The sequence below is a fragment of the Brassica napus genome, chromosome A9 (assembly GCF_020379485.1).
Source record: "Brassica napus cultivar Da-Ae chromosome A9, Da-Ae, whole genome shotgun sequence".
NCBI lineage: Eukaryota > Viridiplantae > Streptophyta > Magnoliopsida > Brassicales > Brassicaceae > Brassica > Brassica napus.
In genome coordinates, this window is record NC_063442.1 from 6,009,617 (window position 1) to 6,036,250 (window position 26,634).

Sequence of the window (26,634 nt, forward strand, 5' to 3'; positions counted from 1 at the left end):
ATATTTGAACCTATACTTAAGTACCAAATGGTTATATATTTAAAAAGATCCAACAGTTAATTCAACAAAATAAACTTTACATAAATTTTTATCCCTTTCGTAATTTGTTAAAATATGATAATCTACTTACAAGGTTGTCATTTTATTCAGATAATAGTCCATAGTTATTTACAAAATAAACTTTACAAAAAAATAACGACCAATCACAATGCTGATACTGATTCAGCTAAAGTAACTGAGCCCACGGAATTCACCCCACCAAACCTCTCCCAAAATATCAAGATATTGAAGAAAAGAAAATGTATACGTGACACTACTTTACAAAGGCTATATAAACCCTAGACTAGCACAAGGTTCCATCCAACACAAACACATACATCTCCTTATTAACCATGAAGCTTCATGGACTAGCCTTGATAGGTTTTCTAATTGCCGTGGTGAGTTGCAAAGCTATTGAGGAATGCCGAGAGAACGAGCCATTCACATGTGGAAACACTGATCAGTTAAGCAGTAAAAGTTTCCCAAAAGACTTCATATTCGGTGTTGCTTCTGCTGCTTACCAGGCATGTTACAAATCAACAATTTTTGACGTAGAAAACCATTTAAAATATTAAATCCAACGTTGCATGGTTGTTTCTTATTATTGTAGGTGGAAGGGGGCAGAGGACGTGGTCTTAACGTTTGGGATGGCTTCACTCACCGATACCCAGGTATATCATCTACATGGTACATATATATACATATGTACAACTCTTATCATTCTTAGTATAAAATGTATCTGTTTACTATCAGAGAAGGGAGGATCCGATCATGGGAATGGAGACACTACTTGTGAGTCATATACGAGATGGCAGGTTAGTTCCTCACTGAGTCATATACCAGATGGCAGGTTAATTTCTCATTTCCTCACTATATATAATGATATCCGAGTGCGTGTGTAAACTGCAGAAAGATATAGACATCATAGACGAACTCAATGCTACTGGCTACAGATTCTCATTTGCCTGGTCAAGAATCATTCCAAGTATGAACACATAAACAATCTATTTATACAAAAGAATTCTCGTAATTTGATTGTGATTGTTGGGAAGATTAAATATATGATATGTATACATGAGCAGAAGGAAAGGTGAGTAGGGGAGTGAACAAAGGAGGTATCGAATACTACCACAAACTTCTAGATGGCCTCATCGCTAAGAATATAACCCCTTTTGTTACCCTCTATCACTGGGACCTTCCTCAAACACTGCAAGATGAGTATGAAGGTTTCTTGAACCGCACCGTCATGTATGTCATTTGGGCCGCGTTCTTAGCAAGGAATATAAGAAGAAAAACATATATACATAAGTGATCTCATGTTAATGATTTGATTCTATGCTATGCACAGAGATGACTTTAGAGACTATGCGGATCTATGTTTCAAGGAATTTGGTGGAAAGGTGAAGAACTGGATCACGATCAACCAGCTGTACACAGTGCCTACGAGAGGCTATGCAATCGGAACAGATGCACCCGGTCGATGTTCTCCGGCGGTTGATGAGAGATGTTACGGCGGGAATTCTTCAACAGAACCATATATAGTTGCACATAACCAGCTTCTTGCTCATGCTGCGGCGGTCGATGTTTACAGGAGAAAATATAAGGTGAGAGTACGTGGGTTTGTGAATAGGTGTAGTCTTTACGTATATGACTATATCTAATCATATAATTATGGTATGCCGTGACCAACAGTTCCAAAAAGGGAAGATCGGACCAGTGATGATAACCAGATGGTTTCTTCCATTTGATGAGACTGATGCCAGCAGAGATGCAGCTGAGAGGATGAAAGAATTCTTCTTGGGATGGTAACGTATATGTATGTATATATCAACAAAAATGAAATGATTTTCTTATACGTATGTACGTCGACCAGGTTCATGGAGCCGCTAACAAAGGGTAGATACCCAGACATCATGAGGGAAATTGTGGGTAGTCGGCTTCCCAATTTCACGGAAGCAGAAGCGGAACTCGTTGCGGGTTCATATGATTTTCTTGGTCTCAACTACTACACCACTCAGTACGCCCAGGCAAAACCTAACCCAGTTACATGGGCAAATCACACTGCCATGATGGACCCAGGCGCAAAGCTCACATGTACCATTCTGTTTCCTCTTATAGTTACAACCTTTCTATATATAGATATCTCCTTTTAATTATAACATATATGTAAATTGTGAGTGACCACCAATTATTTCATCCTTGGGTTTACAGATAACAATTCACGTGGTGAAAATCTTGGTCCACTGGTACGTGCATGATCCACCCCTGTTACTTCTCAATATTTTTTTTTCTTTCTTGTTTATGGGTAATGGGTATAATATGTACGCTTCCTTTTCTCAGTTCGTTAAAGACGAAAAAAACGGGAATGCCTATTACTACCCAAAAGGCATCTATTACGTTATGGACTACTTCAAAACCAAATACAGTAACCCTTTGATCTATATCACTGAGAACGGTGACTACTACTCATCTCTTTTTTGCATATTAATTAAGTAAATGTGTGTTTCAAATAATGTATAGTTGTTGATGTACCATGATGGTCTAATTAGGATTTAGTACTCCCGGTGAAGAAAACCGTGACAAAGCTATTGCTGATTCCAAGCGGATCGATTATCTCTGCAGTCATCTATGTTTTCTCCGCAAGGTCATCAGGTGAGGGGAAGCTACTTTATTTTTTTCTCTTTTGAATTTGATGTATGGTCATCATCATGCATAGGCTTTGAATTATGATTTTTCCTGTTTCCAGGGAGAAGGGTGTCAACATAAAAGGATACTTTGCATGGGCTCTTGGAGATAATTATGAATTCTGCAAAGGTTTTACCGTTAGATTCGGACTTAGTTACGTTAACTGGACAGACCTCAATGATAGAAATCTCAAAGACTCTGGCAAATGGTACCAAAGCTTTATTAACGGTACCAATAAGAACCCTGCCAAACAATATTTCCGCCGCCCAAACCTCTCCTTCCAGAACCAGAAGAAGAAGCTCGCAGATGCATGAAACACTTTATCCCACCATCATGATCATCTTCATATCTCGACTACTTGCTTCATAGATAAGGAGCTTGTTGTACTAAATAAATATTCTAATAAAAGATGATCATTTACTAATGAATATTTTCGTTTGAGTTCAATCCCTTCTTACCGCTTCAGTTACGTTTTACTTTGGATGATTAGGTTAGGTTTTACAAATTATAAAACTTGGCATGTCAGCTATTCATGTGAGATTTGTAGATTTAGATAAGAGAGAGTCTATGTGTAAATGCGAGAACTAGCAAGAATAGTAACACAAAGTACACAAGAGAATATCTCTACAAAAAATATGTGTATTTACTAGTATTTTTAAAGTAAATTTACTGATATCAACCTTAGATTCTGTCAGCACTTGCCTCCAAGAAAACCCTAGATTCTTCAATCGCGACCTCCTCTGAGCTGAGCCTGAGTTCTGATATCAATTTGTTCAACTTAACGCTCAGAGGCTTGATTCGAACACTGCAAATGCAAAGGATCTAGCTCCTAGCGTAGCTGGTAGAAGAAGAACCACCAAGAAGAAATAATCATGTCACCTTTGTTTTCGAATGTGATCGAGACATTTTAACAAGAAGAATAGTTTCTTTTTTTCAGTTTAGAGTTAGATTAGAAACAATAGTAAATGAAGGAAGTTGTAAGAATATCTGTAGCTATGTCTTTTTCAGTTTATGGGCTGACATCTGGAACTACTATTGGAAAAGAGTTTTTCTACTCAATTGTTTATGCGAAGAACACTGTTAACGAAAGAATAGACTTATGGGCTGACATCCGGAACTACTATGATTCTTCTATCATTTGGAAAAATCTGTAGATGGTTGTAGGAGATTTTAATGAGACTTTGAACATTGATAAACACTCTTCAAATGCTGTGAGCTCTAATGAGGGAGTTTCAAGATGTGGTGCAATATTGTTCTCTTCTCGATTCTACCTCACATGGAACAATAGAAGAGCATAAGGCCATATTGCGAAGAAGTTAATAAATAATCACGTGTTACAACTATTTTCGCAGTCTTATAGTGTATTGGAAGGAGGAGGTTGCTAGGATCACTTGAGATGCAGAATTCAGTTACTATCAGAGCTTTGTCGACCAAAGATGCCTCTTAAATTTGTTAACGTTGTGCCAGAGATGGAACAATTCAAGGTCGATATTTTTGGGAGGAATACTTATGAAATATCCAAAATGGTAACCGGAGCAGAGGCCAACCAGACACACCACTCAACCAACCAAAGAATCGACATGACGTATGTGCATTCTAAACACCATATCACACAAAGCATGAGGTCTTTTGCCAATATGTAAATATATTTAATATATATTTATTTTTTGACAATATGTAAAATAATGTATAATACATAAATATTAATTTATATATAGAATGATCATTCCGCGCAAGGTGCAAATCTTAACCTAGTTATGTATTGGTTTAAAATTCAGTGTATCACAAAAAAATAAGAAGTAATAAATTAATTATTTTTTAATATTGAAAAGAGGAGTAATGTTGTACGTTGATATCAAATGAGAGATAACAGAAGTTGTTCATCCATAAGCAAAGTGACCATTGTATCATTAGTGAGGGATAAAAATTTGTTTGTAAAGATAAGCATTTTAAGTAATACTTAACCTTTGATCAAAAAAAAAAAGTAATACTTAACCTATAAGTTCATGCTGATATTTTTTTTCATTTTATAAATGTATAGTTTTGATATTATCATAAACGTTTTAAATATATGATTTACATTTCAGTGTTATATATTGTGTAACTCTTTAATTTTCTTGTTTAAGTTTTTTTATTCAACATGATTAATAATATAGAGTGATTTTTTATATATTTTACTTTGTTTTTAATATTTATTACATTTTCGAGCAGAGTAGAATAAATTCATAATCTGAAATAATCAAATAAAGAATCTTATTCAAAATATATATTTTTGATATTATCATAAACGTTTTAAATATATGATTTACATTTTAGTGTTATATATTGTGTAACTCTTTAATTTTCTTGTTTAAGTTTTTTTATTCAACATGATTAATAATATAGAGTGATTTTTTATATGTTTTACTTTGTTTTTAATATTTATTACATTTTCGAGCAGGGTAGAATAAATTCATAATCTGAAATAATCAAATAGAAAATATTATTCAAAATATATATTTTTAATTTCTAAGATTTTCATAGAATACAATTTTAGAATTTATTTATTTATACTATAGAAAGGATATTTTTATAGGATAATTTATATTTCCATATTTTGCTTTAAATTATATACTTTATTATCTATCATTTTAATATTTTCTACATTTTATAAGTAAATATATTGTCCTGTTCAAATAATATAACAATTGTTTTATTAAATTGTATACATAATAGCATCTATCATATTATTTTAGTAAATTGTATCGATATAGAATATTAGTTGGATGTTATGATTTTAGGTTTTCTGATTTTTGTTATTATATTAATATTTTAAAATATAATATTACTTTTGCTTTTTAAATTTTTTTTTTTTGTGTTTCATTTCAAACAATATACTTTAACATCTATTATTTTATCTTTTATAAAATTTGGAGTATTATCATTTTGACTTCGAAAATTACAAACTTGTATATTTGGTCAAGAAAAGTTTCAAAAATTATACAATTATTTCCTAAACTGAAATATTTAATATTTTTCTAAACATATTTTGTTAAAATTAAAATAAATATGAGATTTAGAGTCAAAATATCTTTGCATTTAGCATCTTTAATGAATTATTAAGATTTTAAAATTTTCTAATAGTATATTTTGTATATATTACATGAACTAAAGGTTAGAATATAATATTAGAATTTGTAAATAATCATTTTTAAATAATATAGTTTTGGAGTTTCAAAATAAATAAGAAAATAATATATAGTTGTAGATACAAAAGTTTAACTTATTTTAATTATTTTATTTTCAATAAAAAGTTTTTAAAATTGAACTCATTTTAATGGTGAAGGATAATTTATTTAAATGAAAGTATTTTTAAAGTAACATAGGTTGATGTACCAATTTAATATAATTTTCATATTTGATTCATATAATACTTATTTAAATATAATATAGAGTATAAATATATAATTTTTTAAAAAAAGACAGCATATAATTTTTTTTGTTTATAAAAACATTTTAATTAACATTAATTTATATAGTTGTAGAATCACAAGCGTCAAAATTCTTTGTATTCCGTACAACTATTATTTATATACCGTAAAAACACTTTAGCAACCTAGTCATTTGTAATGAGACTGCTAATTCAAATCAACACGCGTCAAGATTCTTTGTATAGACGGTTTGTTTAGAGCCTTTTTAGTCGGACTTGGAGTTTAAAAAAATATTATCAGATGTCTAATATTTGAGTACTTAAAACATTTCTAATGTAAAATTTTATTTTAAAAAAAAAAATTAGAACAATTTTATAATGGATTGGATTTACTTCAACTCTAGTTCATGCTGAAGTGAAAATAGAGTAATGAACAAAAGATAAAATCATTGTTTTATTTATAGAATAAATTCATTTTTACTCTATTATATAAAAATAGAATATAACTGAAATATAACTGAAAGAAAAATATTCTATATTTCAGTTTAGGAAAATATACGGAATGAGTTGCAGATGGTCTAAAGCCTTGGTTAACAAATATATTGATTCAAGGCCACTTTCATCACGAGCCTCACCGCTCACAGGCAACGCATATCTTTATCTATTTTGGCCGCTTGATGCAAGTCACATGAAACCTGAGACTCAGCCTCTCCAAACATACCAATAGAAATCAAAAAGCAACAACAATTTGCTTTTTAATTGTTTAATAATAATTATTGGAGGTGCTTTATCATCGGCAAAACTGTGATCTTTCGTAGCCTTTAAATTCATAGTGGGGAATCTAAAATCGACGGTACGGACGCAATTTGCTTCGTATGCCCCCAGTAATTTTATCCGTAATCAGTTCGATGCTCCTATGCCCAGTCAGCTCTTCTTTATTTTTTACTTCTCGGTAAATATTTATGTCTATTTTCTACAAATTTAAATTTGAACTTTAATGTTGGGTATATATCGTCTAACCTCTATGAATGTCAAAAAAGTTATTTACTTTTATAAAAAAAACAAGGAATATTGTTTATATGTAAGGATTGGGAATGTCACTAAACTGGTGGTACCTTGCCTTTGGATTCTCACTAAGCATATGTGCAGATGGCATATTCAAGTCTATCTCCTTTTAGTCTGCACCTTCTCTTGCGTGTTTTTGTTGATGTAAGGAAAAGTTTAAAAAATCATAGGTCTATCCCAAATGTAAGGCAAGAGTTGTACAAAAAGCATAGCGAACCATCAGGAGAAGGCTAATCACATATTAAGAATCTAATATATTACATAAATTAAGAAAATCTATTTCGGAAAATTGAAGCAAATAAAACAATCAAAACAAACTCAAAAGTCAAAATCAAAAGCTAACATAGAATAAGCAAGTTTGAAAAAAAAACAAAGAAAATGGTGTGACGGTCAAAACAGCTTATTTTTTAGGGTCACACTGTTAGAAATCTGTTGAAAAGAACCATTTTAGATTATTATTTTAGATTATTGTAAATCATATTTTGTCACCACTTTCCGACGGATCCCTATCTAGAAAAAAATATAATATCTACTCCATGAAGAAAAAAAAAAATTTTATTCATATGTTTGTTACATAAATTGTTTCTTAAATTTACACTATTCTTATGGTTTTAATGGTTTTATTATTTTAATACCTGGTAGCCTCTATTCTCTACTTCAAAAATAAATTATTCTAAAAAAAAAGAGTTTTTGTCCAATGGTTACATGCATTTTATATTCTAAAAAGAGAATATAAAAATATATTATTTTTATTATATTAATTTATGATACAATTTTTAACTTTCGAAATATTAAAGTTTTATCCATTTATTTTATTTTATAACAATGTACTACCGCAATAAAATATTATTTTAAAACTAAAATTTTATTATAATACATCATTAAAAACAAATGATGTACTAAAGATTATATTTAAATGTGTAAATCATATTATATAAGTTTATTCTGGTGTAAAATGAGAACATATTAAAATGAAGGATCATTTTATAAAGAAAAAGTTTCATTCTATTAATAGAATAAAAAACAATGTTACTCTATAATTGGTGTACTACTATTGATCTCTCTACATTTGATGCAAGATATTAGTGTAAAGTTGAAAAGTGGTATTAGAAAAATGGTATTAGTGGCAATTCCCCTTGTTTTTACTCTATATTTGGTGTAAAAAGAAAAAAAATAGATTTACCACAGGAGATAATCTAAGATTATTATATAATTAAACAAAATTATATCATTAATCTAATATTCTAAGCTAATCGGGTCATGTGAGAATAACTGGAAAGTGATAATCCAGTTTAATTTACGATGGCTAAAGTACTATAAGATTAAACCGAAAATAGTAAATTAAGGGTGCAACCAAAATCGTATGTTTATAGCCATCAGCCAGTCTTTTTTTTTTTCCTTTGTGGATCATTTTGGTATATAATGGTTCAAGAAAAATGTATATACTAAATCTGCATCGTAAAATAAATAAATGTACTGGAGTTTAATGGGTCGCTAAGAGATTAACATGTTTCAATATCAACATATGGTTATTAAAAATATATGACCATTCAATAAGATTAGATCTAATAACATTATTTTTAATGACAATTTCAAAATGTGTATTTGATAACAAAGATATTGTTCAGCGGCACAATAGTTGTCTGGTATCTTGATCAACTCAACAAAGTCTATATGTTCTATGATTTTGTTGTTTATACAAAAGAAATAATCAAAGAAGTCAAGTAGTAAGTACAAATGACTCTAGAGAGGGCACACAATAAAATTATTTATTTATTTCACATCAATCTCAATAAAAACTACTAAAACTAGCTTTTACTTAAAACAAATCTCTAATCCAATTGGACCCCTCACAAGTCACAGCATGATCTCCGTGTTCCAACTAAACAATACCAGTCCCATTACAGGGAAACATATCCATAACGACAAAAATTAACAAATTAAAATGTTATCCTTAATTAGAAACCGTTTTACGACGAACTAACTCAAAAAAAATAATTTGTCGATAATTTGTAGTTAATAAACAACAAAATAATTTTCGTAATGAAGAATTAACAAAGAAAATATTTCATTAATATAAGTCGTTTTAGAATTGTGCACATAGATTAAGAAATCATTAATTTTTTATATTTTCTAAACAAAAACATCATTAATTATTTACTAACCACAAATTAACCAATAATAAAATAGAAATTATATTATCATTGGTTATATAACATTAAGTGTTAATAAATTTTACATAGAAAACCGAAAACGTCATATAATTTCGAACATAAAAATTTCTCTAAAACGACTTATATTAAAAAAACGGATAGAGTAGGTGAATACATGACTAATGTGCAATTGGGAAATGGAAATATATTGGCAATTGGGCAATTTTTGTTTTTAATTCGATGGTAAAATCGTAACTGACAAGCTCCAAAATTTCTTATAAATATGAGAATATGGATATTTATAGAACCACAAACGAAAACCACACCAAAAAGTCTCCTAAATAAAATTGTTCTTTTCTAAAACTGAAATATGTTTTCAAGTGGTAGTATATATGATTTGCGAGAATGACTGTATATGCACATAGATTCCGAAGGAACAGTCACAAATAAATTTGTCAATGGGCTAGAGATTTTCATGTTCCAAACTGGAAATATACCGATAATTTTGAAAACCGTTAAGATAATATGTCCTTGTCGGAAGTGCAAGAATACAAAATTTTAGTCGTAATGATAAAATTTGGAACCATATAGTAAATAAAAGGTTTACACTGAATTACTGTAGTTAGTTTAATCATGGAGAAGGTTAGGGTGGAAATGAAGCAAGTAGTAATAATAGTAATTTAATGATGTTGATAATAAAGAATCGATCAGTAATTTGCATTACCATGGTAGTTATGAGATGGATCACAAAGATATAGAGCATCATAGAGTTCCTGACATGGTCACAAATGTCCTTCATGACACAACGTCAACATTTAGTGATAAAGTATTGTTCAAGAAACTAACTTAGATGAATTTGTTTTTTTACGAAATGTTAAATGATGCCAACCAACCAATTTTTTCTAGTTGTAGAGGATGTCAATTTTGACATAACGTTTGTCGGTTGGTCCGAGTGGTCACAAACCTATGCCTCAAATATCCGGTGAAACACTTTCTGCATATGTCCGTTTACTGATTGTAAGTATTCGTTATTTTGAAATTTACATTTACATATTTATACTTGTTTAAATTTCCGTGATGTTTATCAATTTTATTTTCAGGCCGAAAAGCAAGGCGAACTTCCTTCCATTTCCATATTTTCTAGGTAACTCATAAGAACTGGAGTGGAGCCTTCGTTAATGCTAGATCAAAAAAACAACAATGATGCCATGACATGGATCCAAGAGCATCAGGCTCAGATTTCTCAGCAGTCTGAATATGGTACTCACATTCTTTTTCCATACCGAAATTAGACAAGTTTTGCAAAGTCGTATACAATCACTCAAATATCTCTTTTAAACTTGATTGATATTATTACTAATATTTTCATATAATTTTGTATTTAAAAATACAGACAATTGGATTGGAATCAATCAACGAATTTCATAGGGTCACCTCTTCCTATGTTCGTAGAGGTGATGATCTGGCTCAACTCTGAACGGAGTTGACAGATGCACATAACGAGATTTCATCAATAAGGATTGAGCATCAAGCAACGTGCCAACAGTTGTAAACCATGAAAATTATGTTTGCCATACATGTGGATGGACTTGAAAGCTACTCGAGCTCTAGAGATTATACGTAAAAATATTAATATCATCATACAACCAACTTTGGAGGAGCAAGCTGCCCTGGAACGAATAACGGATAAAGCGGTTCGAAAGAGTTCTTCAACGACGTTGATTTGAAATAGTTTCTATATTGTTATTTGTTTTATAATTTCTATTAAAAAATCCATTTTATTTCTGTCTTATTTTTACATTTATTTTTAATTATTATAATATATTAATTTAATTATTATTGTATTTTATTAAAGGTATACATTTATAAGTTAATTCTTTGTTAACTTCACAATTAATTAACATTGAATTAAAACAAATCTTTCGTAATCTCTTATATATTAATTGAGAAACACTACAACATTATTTTGTAGCCACTTGTCACCATGAGAATAAAATTCAGAATTCTTAGAAAAATAGGTTGGTCCATCTTAACTTATATTATATTTTTTATTAAACTAACTATTAAATTGATAAATAGTGTACAAAAGAATATTCTCGCATTTTCCTTAAATAAATCTACGGAATTGCCTAATATGATTAACGTATATATGACAATCAATGATTATGAATAATAAATATTTGATAATGATTTTTGTATCTTAGCTCGTTTTTGTTTAATTTCATATTATTAAAAGATATTAAACAACTATATTAATTATATAATAAAAATATTAAATTTTTTTCTTATATGTTATATTTTAAATTTTTAAAACGACTATAAATTACTAAAAACATTAAATGTCTCACACTAAAATTTTGTGATCAATGGTTTAACTTTTTGGTAATAACAAAATACAAATGATCATAAATCTTATAAATATGAAGTCTCATTTACTAGACATTCATTTTATATATTAATATAATTTAATATTAAACTATGTAAAATATAAAAATACTTAAATATGATAATTTCTAAATTTTTATTGAAAATTTATTAAAACCTTAATATTTTAATTTTAAAATTTGCATTAAAAAAATCGCACATTAGAAATTTTGTGTTTATCATATGAATATGAATTCTCAATAATAAATATTTATATTAAAATATACTATATATCTATATCAATGTCATTGAAATTAAATTATATACCATATAAAATAAATAAAATGATTGTTTTGATTTATTTACTAAAAAAATATAGTAAATAAACAAGATGTATTATTTTTATTTATGTCTTTACTTTAATTTAATTATATACATAATATATAAATGAATACAAATAAATAATAATAGATAAAAATAGTTTTATATATAACATTCATCCTGCGCAATTGCCCGGGTCTTAAGCTAGTTCATTGTTAACTTAACAACAAATTAACATTGACTGTCGCAGTTAATTTATTGCTAATTTAACAACAATAATAAACATCCACGATTTAAAGTCTTATATTGTAAGTCAAAGTTACGAAGATAGTTTCAGCGCAAAATTTATATCTAATTTACGATGAATATATTTACGACAAAATAACGACGTATCATGGACCTTGCAACTTAAGTATGTACGACGATCTTTCAATAACTATGTGCACTTAACGATGAAATTACATTCCTTGTTATTTAGTTGTAGACCAGATGTCTTTTTTAGATTTGTACAGACTTAGACAACTTTAGGAAATACGAGATGGATTTTGGTTGAAGAAATTCTTGCCACATTTTTTCTCATTGTTGGCCAGTGTACGAGATATTATTCTCCCTCGAGATGTATTCAAGAGATCAAGTTTTGAAATAATTCAGAGTTTAATAAAATATTAAGGGTGTTAAACAGTATTGGCCAAGTTTGTAGGCTAAACCAGGAACTGCATTGCCTTTAAAAATAAGAGAAAACAAAAGATTTTGTTCTTGCTTTAAGGTATGTGAAAAATTGTCTTATCTTTTTGTTTAATTATCCGTTAACAGTTCAATTTATATTCTCAAGATTATATTGGAGCTATTGACTGCATTACTCAATATATATATATATATATATGTATTATATATGTTTAATTAAGATAGGTTACTTAATTATAAGTTTGAGTTTTATTTATATTTCACATTAAAAATATTTCATGAAAATTTTATCTCGCAAACTGTGGGTACATAAACAAGATAAATTTTAGAGCTCTATTTCGTAGTACGCATAATCATATGAAATAATTTACTGGAGAAGGCATTGATCGAAGAAATAAATAAGAATTATTCAACCATCGTCATTCTTGTTTGAGAAATATCATCAAAAGGATTTTGGGTATTTTCAAATCAAGATTTCTTATATTCAAATTCGCTCCTAGTTTTTCATAAATGACACAAGCAGAGCAAGTGCTTGTATCTGCTGCATTGCATAACTTTTTCCGTCAGAAGTGTCGGCCAGATGAGTTTCTTCCAGAAGAAACATCTGATGAACAAAATGTTACTCAATTAAGTAGTAATGGTTATCAATTTCTTGGCGAACAAGAACAACAAAGAGAACATGCTACTGAATAGAGAACAACCAATGCTTCAAATATGTGGAATGATGGTACTAGTGGATCTCAACGGTGAAATATGCCTGAGTAAGTTAACATTTTTATGTGTTTAATTTTATAGTTGACAATAATAGTGAAATCTCACAATGTATTTTTAGGTGTGAGATGATTTATGGCATTGTTGGCATGATATTAAAAACACACATTCGTCTGTCACAATAAAGTCAAAATTGCAGTCAAGTATTTGTAATTTTTTTTCATGCTTTTTTCGAAATTGATTACACTTTTTTGCGTGGTTTCGATAAATTGTTGTGAGAAAATGTTTTTTAATGATCTTAGGAAATCAATTTTTATTTTCTTTAAAATTCTACCAAATTAATCTCCTATCAAAAGCTCTATCAAATTCCTTAAAATCCAAACAAATTTAGCTAAATTCCATCAAATCTGAAATCCTTAAAAAAATTCAAATCCCTAATCAAATAAGCCCTTTAATATATTTGAACCTATACTTAAGTACCAAATGGTTATATATTTAAAAAGATCCAACAGTTAATTCAACAAAATAAACTTTACATAAATTTTTATCCCTTTCGTAATTTGTTAAAATATGATAATCTACTTACAAGGTTGTCATTTTATTCAGATAATAGTCCATAGTTATTTACAAAATAAACTTTACAAAAAAATAACGACCAATCACAATGCTGATACTGATTCAGCTAAAGTAACTGAGCCCACGGAATTCACCCCACCAAACCTCTCCCAAAATATCAAGATATTGAAGAAAAGAAAATGTATACGTGACACTACTTTACAAAGGCTATATAAACCCTAGACTAGCACAAGGTTCCATCCAACACAAACACATACATCTACTTATTAACCATGAAGCTTCATGGACTAGCCTTGATAGGTTTTCTAATTGCCGTGGTGAGTTGCAAAGCTATTGAGGAATGCCGAGAGAACGAGCCATTCACATGTGGAAACACTGATCAGTTAAGCAGTAAAAGTTTCCCAAAAGACTTCATATTCGGTGTTGCTTCTGCTGCTTACCAGGCATGTTACAAATCAACAATTTTTGACGTAGAAAACCATTTAAAATATTAAATCCAACGTTGCATGGTTGTTTCTTATTATTGTAGGTGGAAGGGGGCAGAGGACGTGGTCTTAACGTTTGGGATGGCTTCACTCACCGATACCCAGGTATATCATCTACATGGTACATATATATACATATGTACAACTCTTATCATTCTTAGTATAAAATGTATCTGTTTACTATCAGAGAAGGGAGGATCCGATCATGGGAATGGAGACACTACTTGTGAGTCATATACGAGATGGCAGGTTAGTTCCTCACTGAGTCATATACCAGATGGCAGGTTAATTTCTCATTTCCTCACTATATATAATGATATCCGAGTGCGTGTGTAAACTGCAGAAAGATATAGACATCATAGACGAACTCAATGCTACTGGCTACAGATTCTCATTTGCCTGGTCAAGAATCATTCCAAGTATGAACACATAAACAATCTATTTATACAAAAGAATTCTCGTAATTTGATTGTGATTGTTGGGAAGATTAAATATATGATATGTATACATGAGCAGAAGGAAAGGTGAGTAGGGGAGTGAACAAAGGAGGTATCGAATACTACCACAAACTTCTAGATGGCCTCATCGCTAAGAATATAACCCCTTTTGTTACCCTCTATCACTGGGACCTTCCTCAAACACTGCAAGATGAGTATGAAGGTTTCTTGAACCGCACCGTCATGTATGTCATTTGGGCCGCGTTCTTAGCAAGGAATATAAGAAGAAAAACATATATACATAAGTGATCTCATGTTAATGATTTGATTCTATGCTATGCACAGAGATGACTTTAGAGACTATGCGGATCTATGTTTCAAGGAATTTGGTGGAAAGGTGAAGAACTGGATCACGATCAACCAGCTGTACACAGTGCCTACGAGAGGCTATGCAATCGGAACAGATGCACCCGGTCGATGTTCTCCGGCGGTTGATGAGAGATGTTACGGCGGGAATTCTTCAACAGAACCATATATAGTTGCACATAACCAGCTTCTTGCTCATGCTGCGGCGGTCGATGTTTACAGGAGAAAATATAAGGTGAGAGTACGTGGGTTTGTGAATAGGTGTAGTCTTTACGTATATGACTATATCTAATCATATAATTATGGTATGCCGTGACCAACAGTTCCAAAAAGGGAAGATCGGACCAGTGATGATAACCAGATGGTTTCTTCCATTTGATGAGACTGATGCCAGCAGAGATGCAGCTGAGAGGATGAAAGAATTCTTCTTGGGATGGTAACGTATATGTATGTATATATCAACAAAAATGAAATGATTTTCTTATACGTATGTACGTCGACCAGGTTCATGGAGCCGCTAACAAAGGGTAGATACCCAGACATCATGAGGGAAATTGTGGGTAGTCGGCTTCCCAATTTCACGGAAGCAGAAGCGGAACTCGTTGCGGGTTCATATGATTTTCTTGGTCTCAACTACTACACCACTCAGTACGCCCAGGCAAAACCTAACCCAGTTACATGGGCAAATCACACTGCCATGATGGACCCAGGCGCAAAGCTCACATGTACCATTCTGTTTCCTCTTATAGTTACAACCTTTCTATATATAGATATCTCCTTTTAATTATAACATATATGTAAATTGTGAGTGACCACCAATTATTTCATCCTTGGGTTTACAGATAACAATTCACGTGGTGAAAATCTTGGTCCACTGGTACGTGCATGATCCACCCCTGTTACTTCTCAATATTTTTTTTTCTTTCTTGTTTATGGGTAATGGGTATAATATGTACGCTTCCTTTTCTCAGTTCGTTAAAGACGAAAAAAACGGGAATGCCTATTACTACCCAAAAGGCATCTATTACGTTATGGACTACTTCAAAACCAAATACAGTAACCCTTTGATCTATATCACTGAGAACGGTGACTACTACTCATCTCTTTTTTGCATATTAATTAAGTAAATGTGTGTTTCAAATAATGTATAGTTGTTGATGTACCATGATGGTCTAATTAGGATTTAGTACTCCCGGTGAAGAAAACCGTGACAAAGCTATTGCTGATTCCAAGCGGATCGATTATCTCTGCAGTCATCTATGTTTTCTCCGCAAGGTCATCAGGTGAGGGGAAGCTACTTTATTTTTTTCTCTTTTGAATTTGATGTATGGTCATCATCATGCATAGGCTTTGAATTATGATTTTTCCTGTTTCCAGGGAGAAGGGTGTCAACATAAAAGGATACTTTGCATGGGCTCTTGGAGATAATTATGAATTCTGCAAAGGTTTTACCGTTAGATTCGGACTTAGTTACGTTAACTGGACAGACCTCAATGATAGAAATCTCAAAGACTCTGGCAAATGGTACCAAAGCTTTATTAACGGTACCAATAAGAACCCTGCCAAACAATATTTCCGCCGCCCAAACCTCTCCTTCCAGAACCAGAAGAAGAAGCTCGCAGATGCATGAAACACTTTATCCCACCATCATGATCATCTTCATATCTCGACTACTTGCTTCATAGATAAGGAGCTTGTTGTACTAAATAAATATTCTAATAAAAGATGATCATTTACTAATGAATATTTTCGTTTGAGTTCAATCCCTTCTTACCGCTTCAGTTACGTTTTACTTTGGATGATTAGGTTAGGTTTTACAAATTATAAAACTTGGCATGTCAGCTATTCATGTGAGATTTGTAGGTTTAGATAAGAGAGAGTCTATGTGTAAATGCGAGAACTAGCAAGAATAGTAACACAAAGTACACAAGAGAATATCTCTACAAAAAATATGTGTATTTACTAGTATTTTTAAAGTAAATTTACTGATATAAACCTTAGATTCTGTCAGCACTTGCCTCCAAGAAAACCCTAGATTCTTCAATTGCGACCTCCTCTGAGCTGAGCCTGAGTTCTGATATCAATTTGTTCAACTTCACGCTCAGATTACGACCTAGATCTTCTCGATTGCTTGAATATAAAAAAAACATGCAAGAAGACACGGTTTGTTCACCCGGTGTCCAACTCCTTTTTCGATGTAAGTAAGAGATATTCTCACCTGGTCTGGTTAGACCAGCAATACACTATCTCAGCTCAAACTCGAGCCCGGATCAACAACCGATCACAATCTTTTTCTCCGATCTTATCTCTCTCTCTCTCTTATCAGCTAGAGATATAAAGTGAGTTTTAACGACTTATACAACGTCGTTTTACAACACTCATCTCCCCCCCAACGTGCTAAAACACGTGCAACTTGAACAAGCTATAACCGGCTTAAATCACTTCTAATTTAACCCGTCAATCAAACCAGTTTACATACACTCGGATTCCTGTCATCCTGAGTAGACCCACTCAGCTTCGTATCTTGCGAACTTAGAAACTCAGTTCTCAGTCACCCTGAGAAAAGTCAATTCTTCCCTCATCTTGCCAACTGGTAAAACCTTGGTAATATATTTGCGGGATTGTACTGCGAAGCAATCTTCACAACATTGATGATCTTCTCACTTACCAACTCACGAACAAAGTTGTACTTCACGTCCACATGATTTGTCCTCTTCTGAAGCACTGTGTTTCTTGATAGTGCAATATCACTTTGAGAATCACAAAACACCTCCACTTGGGTTGGTCTTAAGCAAAACCCAACTCGTTCATAAAACCCCTGAGCCATACTGCTTCCCGAGCTGCTTCACTCAATGCAATGTACCTGGTTGTTGATAGTGCCACTACTTTCTGTAAACTCGACCTCCAGCTCACTAAATTCTCTCCAAATGTGAATACCATTCCTGTGATTGACCTCTTTTTATCCAAGTCTGCTCCATATTCTTCATCACAGTACCCCTTTATAATTGTTAGAATCGGGTTTATTATGGGCTTCCAACTCAAAACCAATTGGCAATTAGTGGATTGGCGCTAACCCTTTATATATTACTTAATGTCCCATTGATTTTCCAATGTGGGATACATATCCCTTAATACCCCTCCTCGAGATGATGGCTCTTATCGGCCAGAAATCTCGGAACTTTAAGACAGTTATACTCGGTCGAGCGAGTCAATTACGACCTATATACCCGGTCGGGTAGGGTTAATATTAATTAGGGGTTTTAACTTATTAGGATCTGGGCTCTGATACCATGTTAGAATCGGGTTTATTATGAGCTTCCAACTCAAAACCAATTGGCAATTAGTGGATTGGCCCTAACCCTTTATATATTACTTAATGTCCCATTGATTTTCCAATGTGGGATACATATCCCTTAATAATAATAAAATGTCATTGCTTCTTGTGTTAAAGCATCACCTTGATATTATTTCCTTTCTCTTTCTCTTCTTATTCTTTCAGATCTCTGATTTTCTTGATATCGACGAAAACATAAATCACAGGTTACTCCACTTAAGTTACCTCCACTTATACAACCAGCATCACCATTTACCACTGCATTAGTTTCTGCTGCTGTCGTCATCCGTCATTCAATTGATATCATTTCATATTATCTTCCATGTAGATCGTACTGTCCAATCTGGTTTGGAGGAAACGCTAGACGAGGTTCTGTCATTGCCGACATTAACTGACACGCCACCATCAGTGTTCTTCCATTTCCTAACTTCCATCGAAATTAACAAAAATAGCCCGGAATTGATGTCGCTTTCATATTGTCTTCCCCGTCTTCTTTATGTTTAACATTTTTAAGTTTTCAAATCTGCTCTATTATACATACATACTTATATAGTATAGTTTAATATTATATATGATTTTCAGATTTTAATTACATTATATTTTAAATTTGGGTTTATTAATTAGAGTTTACTGATTAGTGTTTAGTGTTTAGTATTTGAAAGGTGAGGATGAAATTAGAAATAGGTTAAAATAAGGTTTAGTATTTTACATTTTTGTTTATTGTGTTCTATTCTATTATATACATATAGAATAGAAATGCAAAACAATATACATTATATTTTTTTTTATGTTCTATTCTTAGTGTAACGTAATATATTATATAACTATATTATTTTAATATGTTTTATTATATTTGTTGATTTCTATAGAGTGTTCTATTTTATTTTGAAATATAGTTTGTAATTTTCTTATGTTTTAAAATCGTTTATTGTTCTTGAACATTGATAATTTCTACCAAAAAGTCAAAAATTTGAACTATCAAATCTTAATAGTATTTGTCTATATTAGTTTTCTTTTAAAAAATTCATTTTTTATTATTCAAAATTTTGTAGTATATTATTCATAGAGCTTTTTAAATAGGTGTGTTCTTATTATGGCCACATGTTATAGATTTATCAACGTCATCAGTTATTTTCACTTTTATCGTCTACTGGGTGTTTTTCTACACCGAGTACAGAAATAAAATTTTATAGTTTAAATCATATTTAAAGATAATAGAGTTTATTATCTGCTTACAATTTAATTTTAATTCTTAATATAAATTTATGTAAAAATTAAGATAAAATAACTTATATTTAAATTTATATCTAATAATATATATTTTATATTTAAAATTATAATTTTGGAAAATCATTTTATCTATTCTTTTGATTAAAATATATAAAATAAAACTCTAAAAAATTAATAAAAAAATTCTGTTAGGTATATAATTATCAAAAAGTAAAACTAAATAATATTTAAAAAAATTTAAATATAAAAAGAAACTAAGAGTATTGGGATAAGAATATTACCATGTTTTAAGAACTCCATAAAATTTTGAAGAATTTTTTTAGTTATAAAAATTTAGATAATTATAAAAAATAGAATTAAGTAATATTTGAAAATTATAAATTATTATTATATTTCAATTTCTATTATTATATTCTTTATTTTATATTAATGATGATATATGAGTTATTACCATCTTTAAAAAACGTTGCCAAAATATAAATCTACTTAAGGGTACATGTCAATTAGATCAATGTCATGTCATATTTTATACTAAGCCATGTCATTATTATTTTTTCAAAACTACACATGACAAATCGCTTTTTAAATAATGTGTAACAGATTTTCTACATACAAAGTTATAACCAGATAAAAAAGATGTTAAATGTTTTTTATAATTAAATCTTGTCAAAATCATAGATATATATTTTTATTTCCTATTTGGCTACTCTCAGCAAATTAACCCTTTTTCATACGTCAATAAAATCATTTAGGCAAAAAAATAAACTTTAAAGCCTCGGTTTGGTCTTTAAAAAAAAAGCCTCGGTTTTGGTCTATCTATTTCACGCACGAACGAAAAGATGAATCCACGCAATTAAAAAAAAAAAAAGGAAGCGAACTCGATAAAATAACAAAGAAAAAAAACAAAAATCCCTTTAGGGCAGAAAGAGAAGAAGTACTTCTGCAAGAATCAATCGCTTCTACTGGTTCGTACTCAAACCCTAATCTCCCATCGATCTCCGATCATCATCCTTCTCTCTCTTCTCTTTTTCATTGATTCTAACTCTTTTCTTGAAAAAGCTTCACGCTTTCAACTCCCCCGATCCTCTCAATTTCAATCGATTACGCTCACAACATAATCGGATTCTTGATGAATTATCTTGATTTCACTTTCTTACTTGAGTAAAAGCTAAATAATTGTTACAGGTGTCGAAGAAGATGGGGTCAGAATCAGATCAATGCTCTTCCAGATTCAATACCATGGAGGTCAAATCTCTCATTTACCAAAAAATCGGACACTCGAGAGCTAACAGTTACTTCCACCACCTTGGTAACTTCCTCACCTCGAGGATAAGCAAGTCCGAGTTCGACAAGCTTTGTATCAAGACCATCGGTAGAGAACACGTCCCTCTTCACAACCGTTTGCTACGTTCCATCCTCAAGAACGCAACCGTTGCCAACTCTCCACCACCACCAAGATTTCTCAAGAAATCTGATTCTGCATTCCCTCGAAAGTGCAGGTCGAGGAAGTTTAGAGACAGGCCGAGTCCGCTTGGTCCGCTCGGGAAGCCTCAAAGCATCACCACGACTAATGACGAGTCCTTGTCCAAGGCACAGAGACTTCCAATGGAAGAAGGAGAAGAGGTTGAACAGAGTGTAGAGAGCCGAAGAAGCCCCTTGACCGCGCTGACCGCGCCGCTTGGTGTTTCCATCACCGGAGCAAGAAAGTTTGTTTGCAGAAAGGGTGAGACTTGTCAAAACAGCGGCGAGCTTCCTGATGCAATGACCTTGAAGAGTAGGCTAGAGAAGAAACTGGAGATGGAAGGGGTAACGTTGTCAATAGACTCTGCTGATGTTTTGAATAGCGGGTTGGATGCGTTTATCACAAGGCTGATAAAGCCTTGTTTGAGTTTGGTCGGACAAAAACGAGTTTCGATGTCGGATTTGCGCGCTGCAATGGAGTTGAATCCAAGGGTTCTTGGAGAGGATTGGGCTATACATCTAGAGAAAATCTGTTCTCGTGCTTCTGATGAGGAGTAAAGTTGTAGAAAAAAAACATTTGAAACTGTTAATGATATTTGATTGATCGATTCTTTTCCTGGATGGGAATTGCGAGTAGAGTCTTCTTGAGGAAGCTTTGAAGGAGGCTTCAGGTTGTACAATAGGTTTATATATAATAGATAGATATAAGTTTAAATCACCATTTGTTTAGAAGGATATCTTTACTTTCTTTTTCTGTATTTCTTTCTCCTTGCGTCTCTCAATGTATCAAATTTTCAATTAAAGAAAAAGAAACTTTTAACATCTAAGTCCTCGATAGACTCTGTTTTATTCGCAGGAAGTCACATTTCATTGAAAGAGAACGTAATTCAGACAAATAAGATAAACCAAAGCTCATTGGTTCGTGGGAAAACATGTCTTTGTAGAAGATCTTTTAAATGTTTCAGCTTGAAATAGCGTCTGGCTTTTTACGGTTTCCCATGTAAGTCATGTAGATTGTCCACAAATAGGAAAACCCGTTGCTTACAAGAGGCTGCAAGATTAAGAGAAAAAACAAGAGCAGACTGGAGTGAGAAACCAATCGTTTCAGTTTTGTCCTAAGATAAGCAGCAAAAGTCATCTGAGTTTTGTCTTGCACCACATGTCTAAAACGAGATGGGGGTATGAATGTTACCTGTAAATGAACGGGGAAGAACTTGAATGTTATAAAATCACATATAGGCCAATACATGACACAGTTTCGCATCGCAGGGACAAAGTCCCTTTTCAATCTGGCAACTATATCTGATCCGCCTTCACCTGAACAAACAGAAAATAATATCGCTTAGAACATGATCTAGTGTTGTAACCAAAACTACTTGTATAAACTGAAACTCTTCGCCACTAAATTCTATGGAATCTCTGGATTCTCTTAGCTAATGGAAATAACCAATCAATATGAATACACAAAAGGAAGCTTACCCTGTAGTAACGCATTCAATGAGAAGAAAGTCACCATCATAATAGGCCCGTAGATTATATTCCCCATGGCCATTTTCTTAAACGTTGTGATGAAATCCTGTCTGGGCAAGAGTCTCGACATAAAATTGAACCAACAGTGAAGTGTTGGACCCAAGACACATAGACCATATCCACCCATCCTTGCTGTTCTCACTAAGTCATAAGAGTCTGAAGATTCTTTCGCAATGGTCTGATAAAATACCACAATTCACATTAAAAACATGTAAGAAATTAAATAAAACGATTTTAAGAATGTTTTTCTGCTTACCTGAGAAGACAAATCGGCGGCAATGTAGATAAGGGAAGACGTGACGCTTTTGGTGAGAACTGGGCGTGACTTCACCATACCAAGATACCATCCCACGAAGCCAACAGACGAGGAGGAAGGAGGAGGAGGAGGTGGGAGCCCGGTTTGCTTTCCTCTCCCAAGAAACTGAGGCCTCGATTGAAGTCGCCTAAGGTTCGAAAGAGCAAGGCTGGTTTTACCAAAAGGATCTTCCGCCGCCGCGTTCCGCCGTATGAGCCGTGCGGCGTCGTTGGTTGCTTTTTTGAACAATGCCCGGCTCATTTTGCTCCGGCTGCGTTAGTTTCCGAGATTTTTGGATTATAGCAAAAGGTAACAAACAACTCTCCACCCACCCACCATGGCTGTTCATTTACCGTCGGTTTACCTAAACCGTATTTGGGCTAAGTATTGTTGGGACCTATATTCCATTATTGGCTTATAAGTCGAAAGAGGGAGAAAAAAAAAACAGTACAAAGTGAGCAGCAAGTTCAGATTCATACAAAATGAATAACATGATCAAATCTATTACCTGTATGGTTAAATCTGATAACAGTTCTGGTTGATTATAGACTCTTTCAAAAAGATAGTAAATCCCTTTTATTTGTAGTAACAGAAATTCATCAAATCTTTATAAATGTTAAATGAAGCAGAATAAATGGTGATTTAATATGATTACGAGCTACACTCATTTACTTACAAAAGTTATACTTTTTCCCTATACAAATTACTGATGTTATGGTTTTATTTGTTTTGCGTACGAAAGATTTGATATTCTATGTTTAGTTAATGCATCTAAATTTAAAAGAAACCTAAACTAAAATGTAAAAATATAAATGGTTGAATTTTATCGAGAATCAGATAAAACTTTGGGAGCATGTGGATTCAAGATTCCTCAGATTTTCAGCAAACAGCTTTGTCATATATTTCCTGTTTAACTTGCCATACTCATTGACAACGGAGTTGTATGTGTTCTGGTTTGGTCTACACCCGTTCGCAGTCATATATACATAACGACTCCAATGGCTTCCTTAAACAATATTGCGTCAACCGCATAAGAAACAGGGTGATCACATCAGAGACAGTCCTGACTCCCTCATCTCTGAGCGTCTCTCATCCAAGTATTCCTACAGTACACGTATATATAACTATGTTGTACGATGTGACATATATCATCTAAGCTCATACAACAATTCTTCTTTACACTTTTCGTAGAATGCAAAGTACAACTTTGGAGTCAAATAGAGACGGTGGAAATCCAAAGTGGATTTGACAGTAAGAATGTTGCCCCGTATTGAACGGAACAAAAATAATAGTACAATACAAATAGGACGTGTCTGTGTAACTGTGTTTATTCGCTTCGTTCAGTCACATGCAATGTGCAACACAATGTTAGCAGATATCCGAGTGTTTCAGCTTGAAATTACGGCTGGTTTTTCACGATTTCCCATGTAAGTCATGTAGATGGACCACACATACGAAAATGAATTGCTTACAAGAGGCTGCAGGATAAACAAAACAAGAAAGCAGATTGAGGTGAAATCCTAAGATAAAGCAGCAACGGGGGGGAAGTGCGATGACTCGTTACCTGTAAATGAACGGGGAAGAACTTGAAAGTTATAAAATCACAAACAGGCCAATACATGACACAGTTCAACATCACGGGAAGAAGGTCCCTTTTCAATCGAGCAAGTATATCAGAACCACCTTCACCTGAGCAAGCAAACAAAAACAAAAAACGCTTAAAGAACATTGGGTTTCGTGTTGTAATTAAACCACTTTGATTACAAGAAGCTTTTTACCCTGTAGTAACGCGTTGAACGATAAGAAAATAACCATAATGGTAGGCCCGTAGACGGTCTGTCCCATGGCCACTTTCTTAAACGATGTGATGAAATCTTGTTTAGGAAAGAGTCTTGACATGAAACCGAACCATTGGTGCTGTACAGGACCCAATATAAGTAGACCGTATGCTCCCATTCTTGCTGTTCTTACAAGGTCGTACGACTCTGAAGAAGCTTTCTCCTTCGTAATGGTCTGTTGAAAAAAAATCAAATGAAAACAAATATATAATAAGGAACCCTGATTTTGGAAAAAGGTAAGAACCTGAGAGGACAAATCGGCGGCGATGTAAATAAGGGAAGAGGTGATTCCTTTGGTGAGGACGGGGCGTGATTTCACCATGCCAAGATACCATCCCACCAAACCAGCCGAGGAGGAAGAGGATGAACAGAAACCAGAGGAAGGAGGAGGTGGGATTCTTGTTTGTTTTGGTCTCCCGAGAGGCTGATTCGAGCGGAGATAAGGCCTCGATTGCAATCTTGTTCCGGTTTTGACAAACGGATCTGATGCCGCCGCGTTCCGCCGTATCAGCTGGGCGGCGGCGTTTCTGAACAAGGCTCCGCTCATTGTTGCTTCGGCTTTGTTTAGCTTCTCCGAGAATCTGGGGATTGAGTTCAGGGAAGCGTGTTTTCAAAGCTGAAAGTACGTTCAAGGTTGGACTTTGGTTGGATAAAGAGGATGGGCATTTCGGGATGCGTATTGGTACATGTAACTTGAAATTGTAAAAATCAGGAATTTCCAAAAAGAAACAAGACGGTTTTGAGATTTTTTTTTTTTAAAAAGAAAATTCAAAATAATTTGCATAACAAAATTATAGAATTTTATAAAATTTTACAAGTTTCAGAAATTTTTGAAAAAATATATATAATATATCTATCTATCTATCTGTTCTATTAAAATAAAGTTATTGTTTTATCTACTAATGAGAAATCATATTAAGACCATTTAATTAATCACATAATATATCATCTTTGATTATTTATATTAATCAATCAAAAATATAAAATTTTTTAAAAAAACTTAATAATTAATAAAATTATTAATAATAAATCAATTTAACTATAACGTTCAATTTTATTTTTTATAACAAATCCGTTGAAAAATAATCTAACAAAATTCAAAAAAATTAAAATATTTTTTATTAAATAATACATTAATTAATTTCGTGATTAGTAATACAATATAATTATAAATTAATATTAATTAAAGTTTTATTATAAAACAAAAAACTAACCTACTTTTTATAGATTTATAATTATAGTCTATACTATATTAAAATATAAGTATATTAAATATGAAAAATATATTAAATTTTTAAATAACCTATTTTATTTTTAAAAATACTTCATTTAAATAAATTATCATTTACCGTTAAAATGGGTTAAAATTTGTAACTATAAAATATTTTTATACAAAAATTAAAATTATTAACATGTGTTGAACTTTTATATCTACATATTTTCCAAAAACATATTTAAATAAAAATTTCTACTTGGTTATTTCATATATGAATTTATTGTATTGCACTCGAAAACTAATAGCAATTAATAATGTAATAAGAAACATTAACAATAAGATTAAAGAGTTATACAATATGTAACACTAAATTTTAAATTATATATCTAGATTGTTTATGATAATATTAAAATTATACATAACCCTTTATAAAAT

The 26,634-nt window shown here is 32.1% G+C and overlaps 5 protein-coding genes across 5 annotated transcripts; 3 read left to right on the forward strand and 2 right to left on the reverse strand.

Moving 5' to 3' along the window:
• Window positions 1–314: 314 nt before the first annotated feature.
• On the forward strand, window positions 315–3,171 carry LOC125577779 (myrosinase-like). Its single transcript, XM_048739592.1, has 12 exons — window positions 315–563; window positions 650–710; window positions 793–854; window positions 949–1,024; window positions 1,122–1,287; window positions 1,388–1,643; window positions 1,732–1,844; window positions 1,913–2,133; window positions 2,251–2,285; window positions 2,380–2,494; window positions 2,589–2,691; window positions 2,786–3,171. Exons 1-12 carry the CDS (start codon window positions 393–395, stop codon window positions 3,036–3,038), a joined length of 1,632 nt encoding a protein of 543 aa, XP_048595549.1. The 5' UTR covers window positions 315–392; the 3' UTR covers window positions 3,039–3,171.
• Window positions 3,172–14,200: 11,029 nt separating this feature from the next.
• On the forward strand, window positions 14,201–17,058 carry LOC106432973 (myrosinase-like). The gene is made up of 12 exons (XM_048739593.1): window positions 14,201–14,450; window positions 14,537–14,597; window positions 14,680–14,741; window positions 14,836–14,911; window positions 15,009–15,174; window positions 15,275–15,530; window positions 15,619–15,731; window positions 15,800–16,020; window positions 16,138–16,172; window positions 16,267–16,381; window positions 16,476–16,578; window positions 16,673–17,058. The coding sequence occupies exons 1-12, from the start codon at window positions 14,280–14,282 to the stop codon at window positions 16,923–16,925; spliced, it is 1,632 nt and encodes a 543-aa protein (XP_048595550.1). The 5' UTR covers window positions 14,201–14,279; the 3' UTR covers window positions 16,926–17,058.
• A 3,612-nt stretch (window positions 17,059–20,670) lies between these two features.
• Window positions 20,671–22,142, forward strand: LOC106432969. The gene is made up of 2 exons (XM_013873814.3): window positions 20,671–20,824; window positions 21,045–22,142. Exon 2 carries the CDS (start codon window positions 21,057–21,059, stop codon window positions 21,876–21,878), a length of 822 nt encoding a protein of 273 aa, XP_013729268.2. The 5' UTR covers window positions 20,671–20,824; window positions 21,045–21,056; the 3' UTR covers window positions 21,879–22,142.
• Window positions 22,097–23,519, reverse strand: LOC106432971 (protein SYM1-like). Its single transcript, XM_013873816.3, has 4 exons — window positions 23,107–23,519; window positions 22,800–23,028; window positions 22,513–22,637; window positions 22,097–22,371 (listed from the first exon to the last, which is right to left on the reverse strand). The coding sequence occupies exons 1-4, from the start codon at window positions 23,404–23,406 to the stop codon at window positions 22,282–22,284; spliced, it is 744 nt and encodes a 247-aa protein (XP_013729270.2). The 5' UTR covers window positions 23,407–23,519; the 3' UTR covers window positions 22,097–22,281.
• A 779-nt stretch (window positions 23,520–24,298) lies between these two features.
• Window positions 24,299–25,686, reverse strand: LOC106410503 (PXMP2/4 family protein 4). The gene is made up of 4 exons (XM_013851013.3): window positions 25,228–25,686; window positions 24,924–25,158; window positions 24,710–24,834; window positions 24,299–24,623 (listed from the first exon to the last, which is right to left on the reverse strand). The coding sequence occupies exons 1-4, from the start codon at window positions 25,528–25,530 to the stop codon at window positions 24,534–24,536; spliced, it is 753 nt and encodes a 250-aa protein (XP_013706467.2). The 5' UTR covers window positions 25,531–25,686; the 3' UTR covers window positions 24,299–24,533.
• Window positions 25,687–26,634: the final 948 nt, after the last annotated feature.

Excerpts from the sequence above, each read along its gene's own strand:
- LOC125577779 (XM_048739592.1), top strand. The coding sequence starts at position 393 with ATGAAGCTTCATGGACTAGCCTTGATAGGTTTTCTAATTGCCGTGGTG. Across the intron at positions 711-792 it reads CTTCACTCACCGATACCCAG|AGAAGGGAGGATCCGATCAT; the intron begins GTATATCATCTA and ends GTTTACTATCAG. Across the intron at positions 1,025-1,121 it reads CTGGTCAAGAATCATTCCAA|AAGGAAAGGTGAGTAGGGGA; the intron begins GTATGAACACAT and ends ATACATGAGCAG.
- LOC106432973 (XM_048739593.1), top strand. The coding sequence starts at position 14,280 with ATGAAGCTTCATGGACTAGCCTTGATAGGTTTTCTAATTGCCGTGGTG. Across the intron at positions 16,021-16,137 it reads CCCAGGCGCAAAGCTCACAT|ATAACAATTCACGTGGTGAA; the intron begins GTACCATTCTGT and ends TTGGGTTTACAG. Across the intron at positions 16,382-16,475 it reads GATCTATATCACTGAGAACG|GATTTAGTACTCCCGGTGAA; the intron begins GTGACTACTACT and ends TGGTCTAATTAG.
- LOC106432969 (XM_013873814.3), top strand. The coding sequence starts at position 21,057 with ATGGGGTCAGAATCAGATCAATGCTCTTCCAGATTCAATACCATGGAG.
- LOC106432971 (XM_013873816.3), bottom strand. The coding sequence starts at position 23,406 with ATGAGCCGGGCATTGTTCAAAAAAGCAACCAACGACGCCGCACGGCTC. Across the intron at positions 23,029-23,106 it reads CCGCCGATTTGTCTTCTCAG|ACCATTGCGAAAGAATCTTC; the intron begins GTAAGCAGAAAA and ends GTATTTTATCAG. Across the intron at positions 22,638-22,799 it reads ATTGAATGCGTTACTACAGG|GTGAAGGCGGATCAGATATA; the intron begins GTAAGCTTCCTT and ends CTGTTTGTTCAG.
- LOC106410503 (XM_013851013.3), bottom strand. The coding sequence starts at position 25,530 with ATGAGCGGAGCCTTGTTCAGAAACGCCGCCGCCCAGCTGATACGGCGG. Across the intron at positions 25,159-25,227 it reads CCGCCGATTTGTCCTCTCAG|ACCATTACGAAGGAGAAAGC; the intron begins GTTCTTACCTTT and ends TTTTTTCAACAG. Across the intron at positions 24,624-24,709 it reads TCTTCCCCGTTCATTTACAG|CCTCTTGTAAGCAATTCATT; the intron begins GTAACGAGTCAT and ends TTTATCCTGCAG.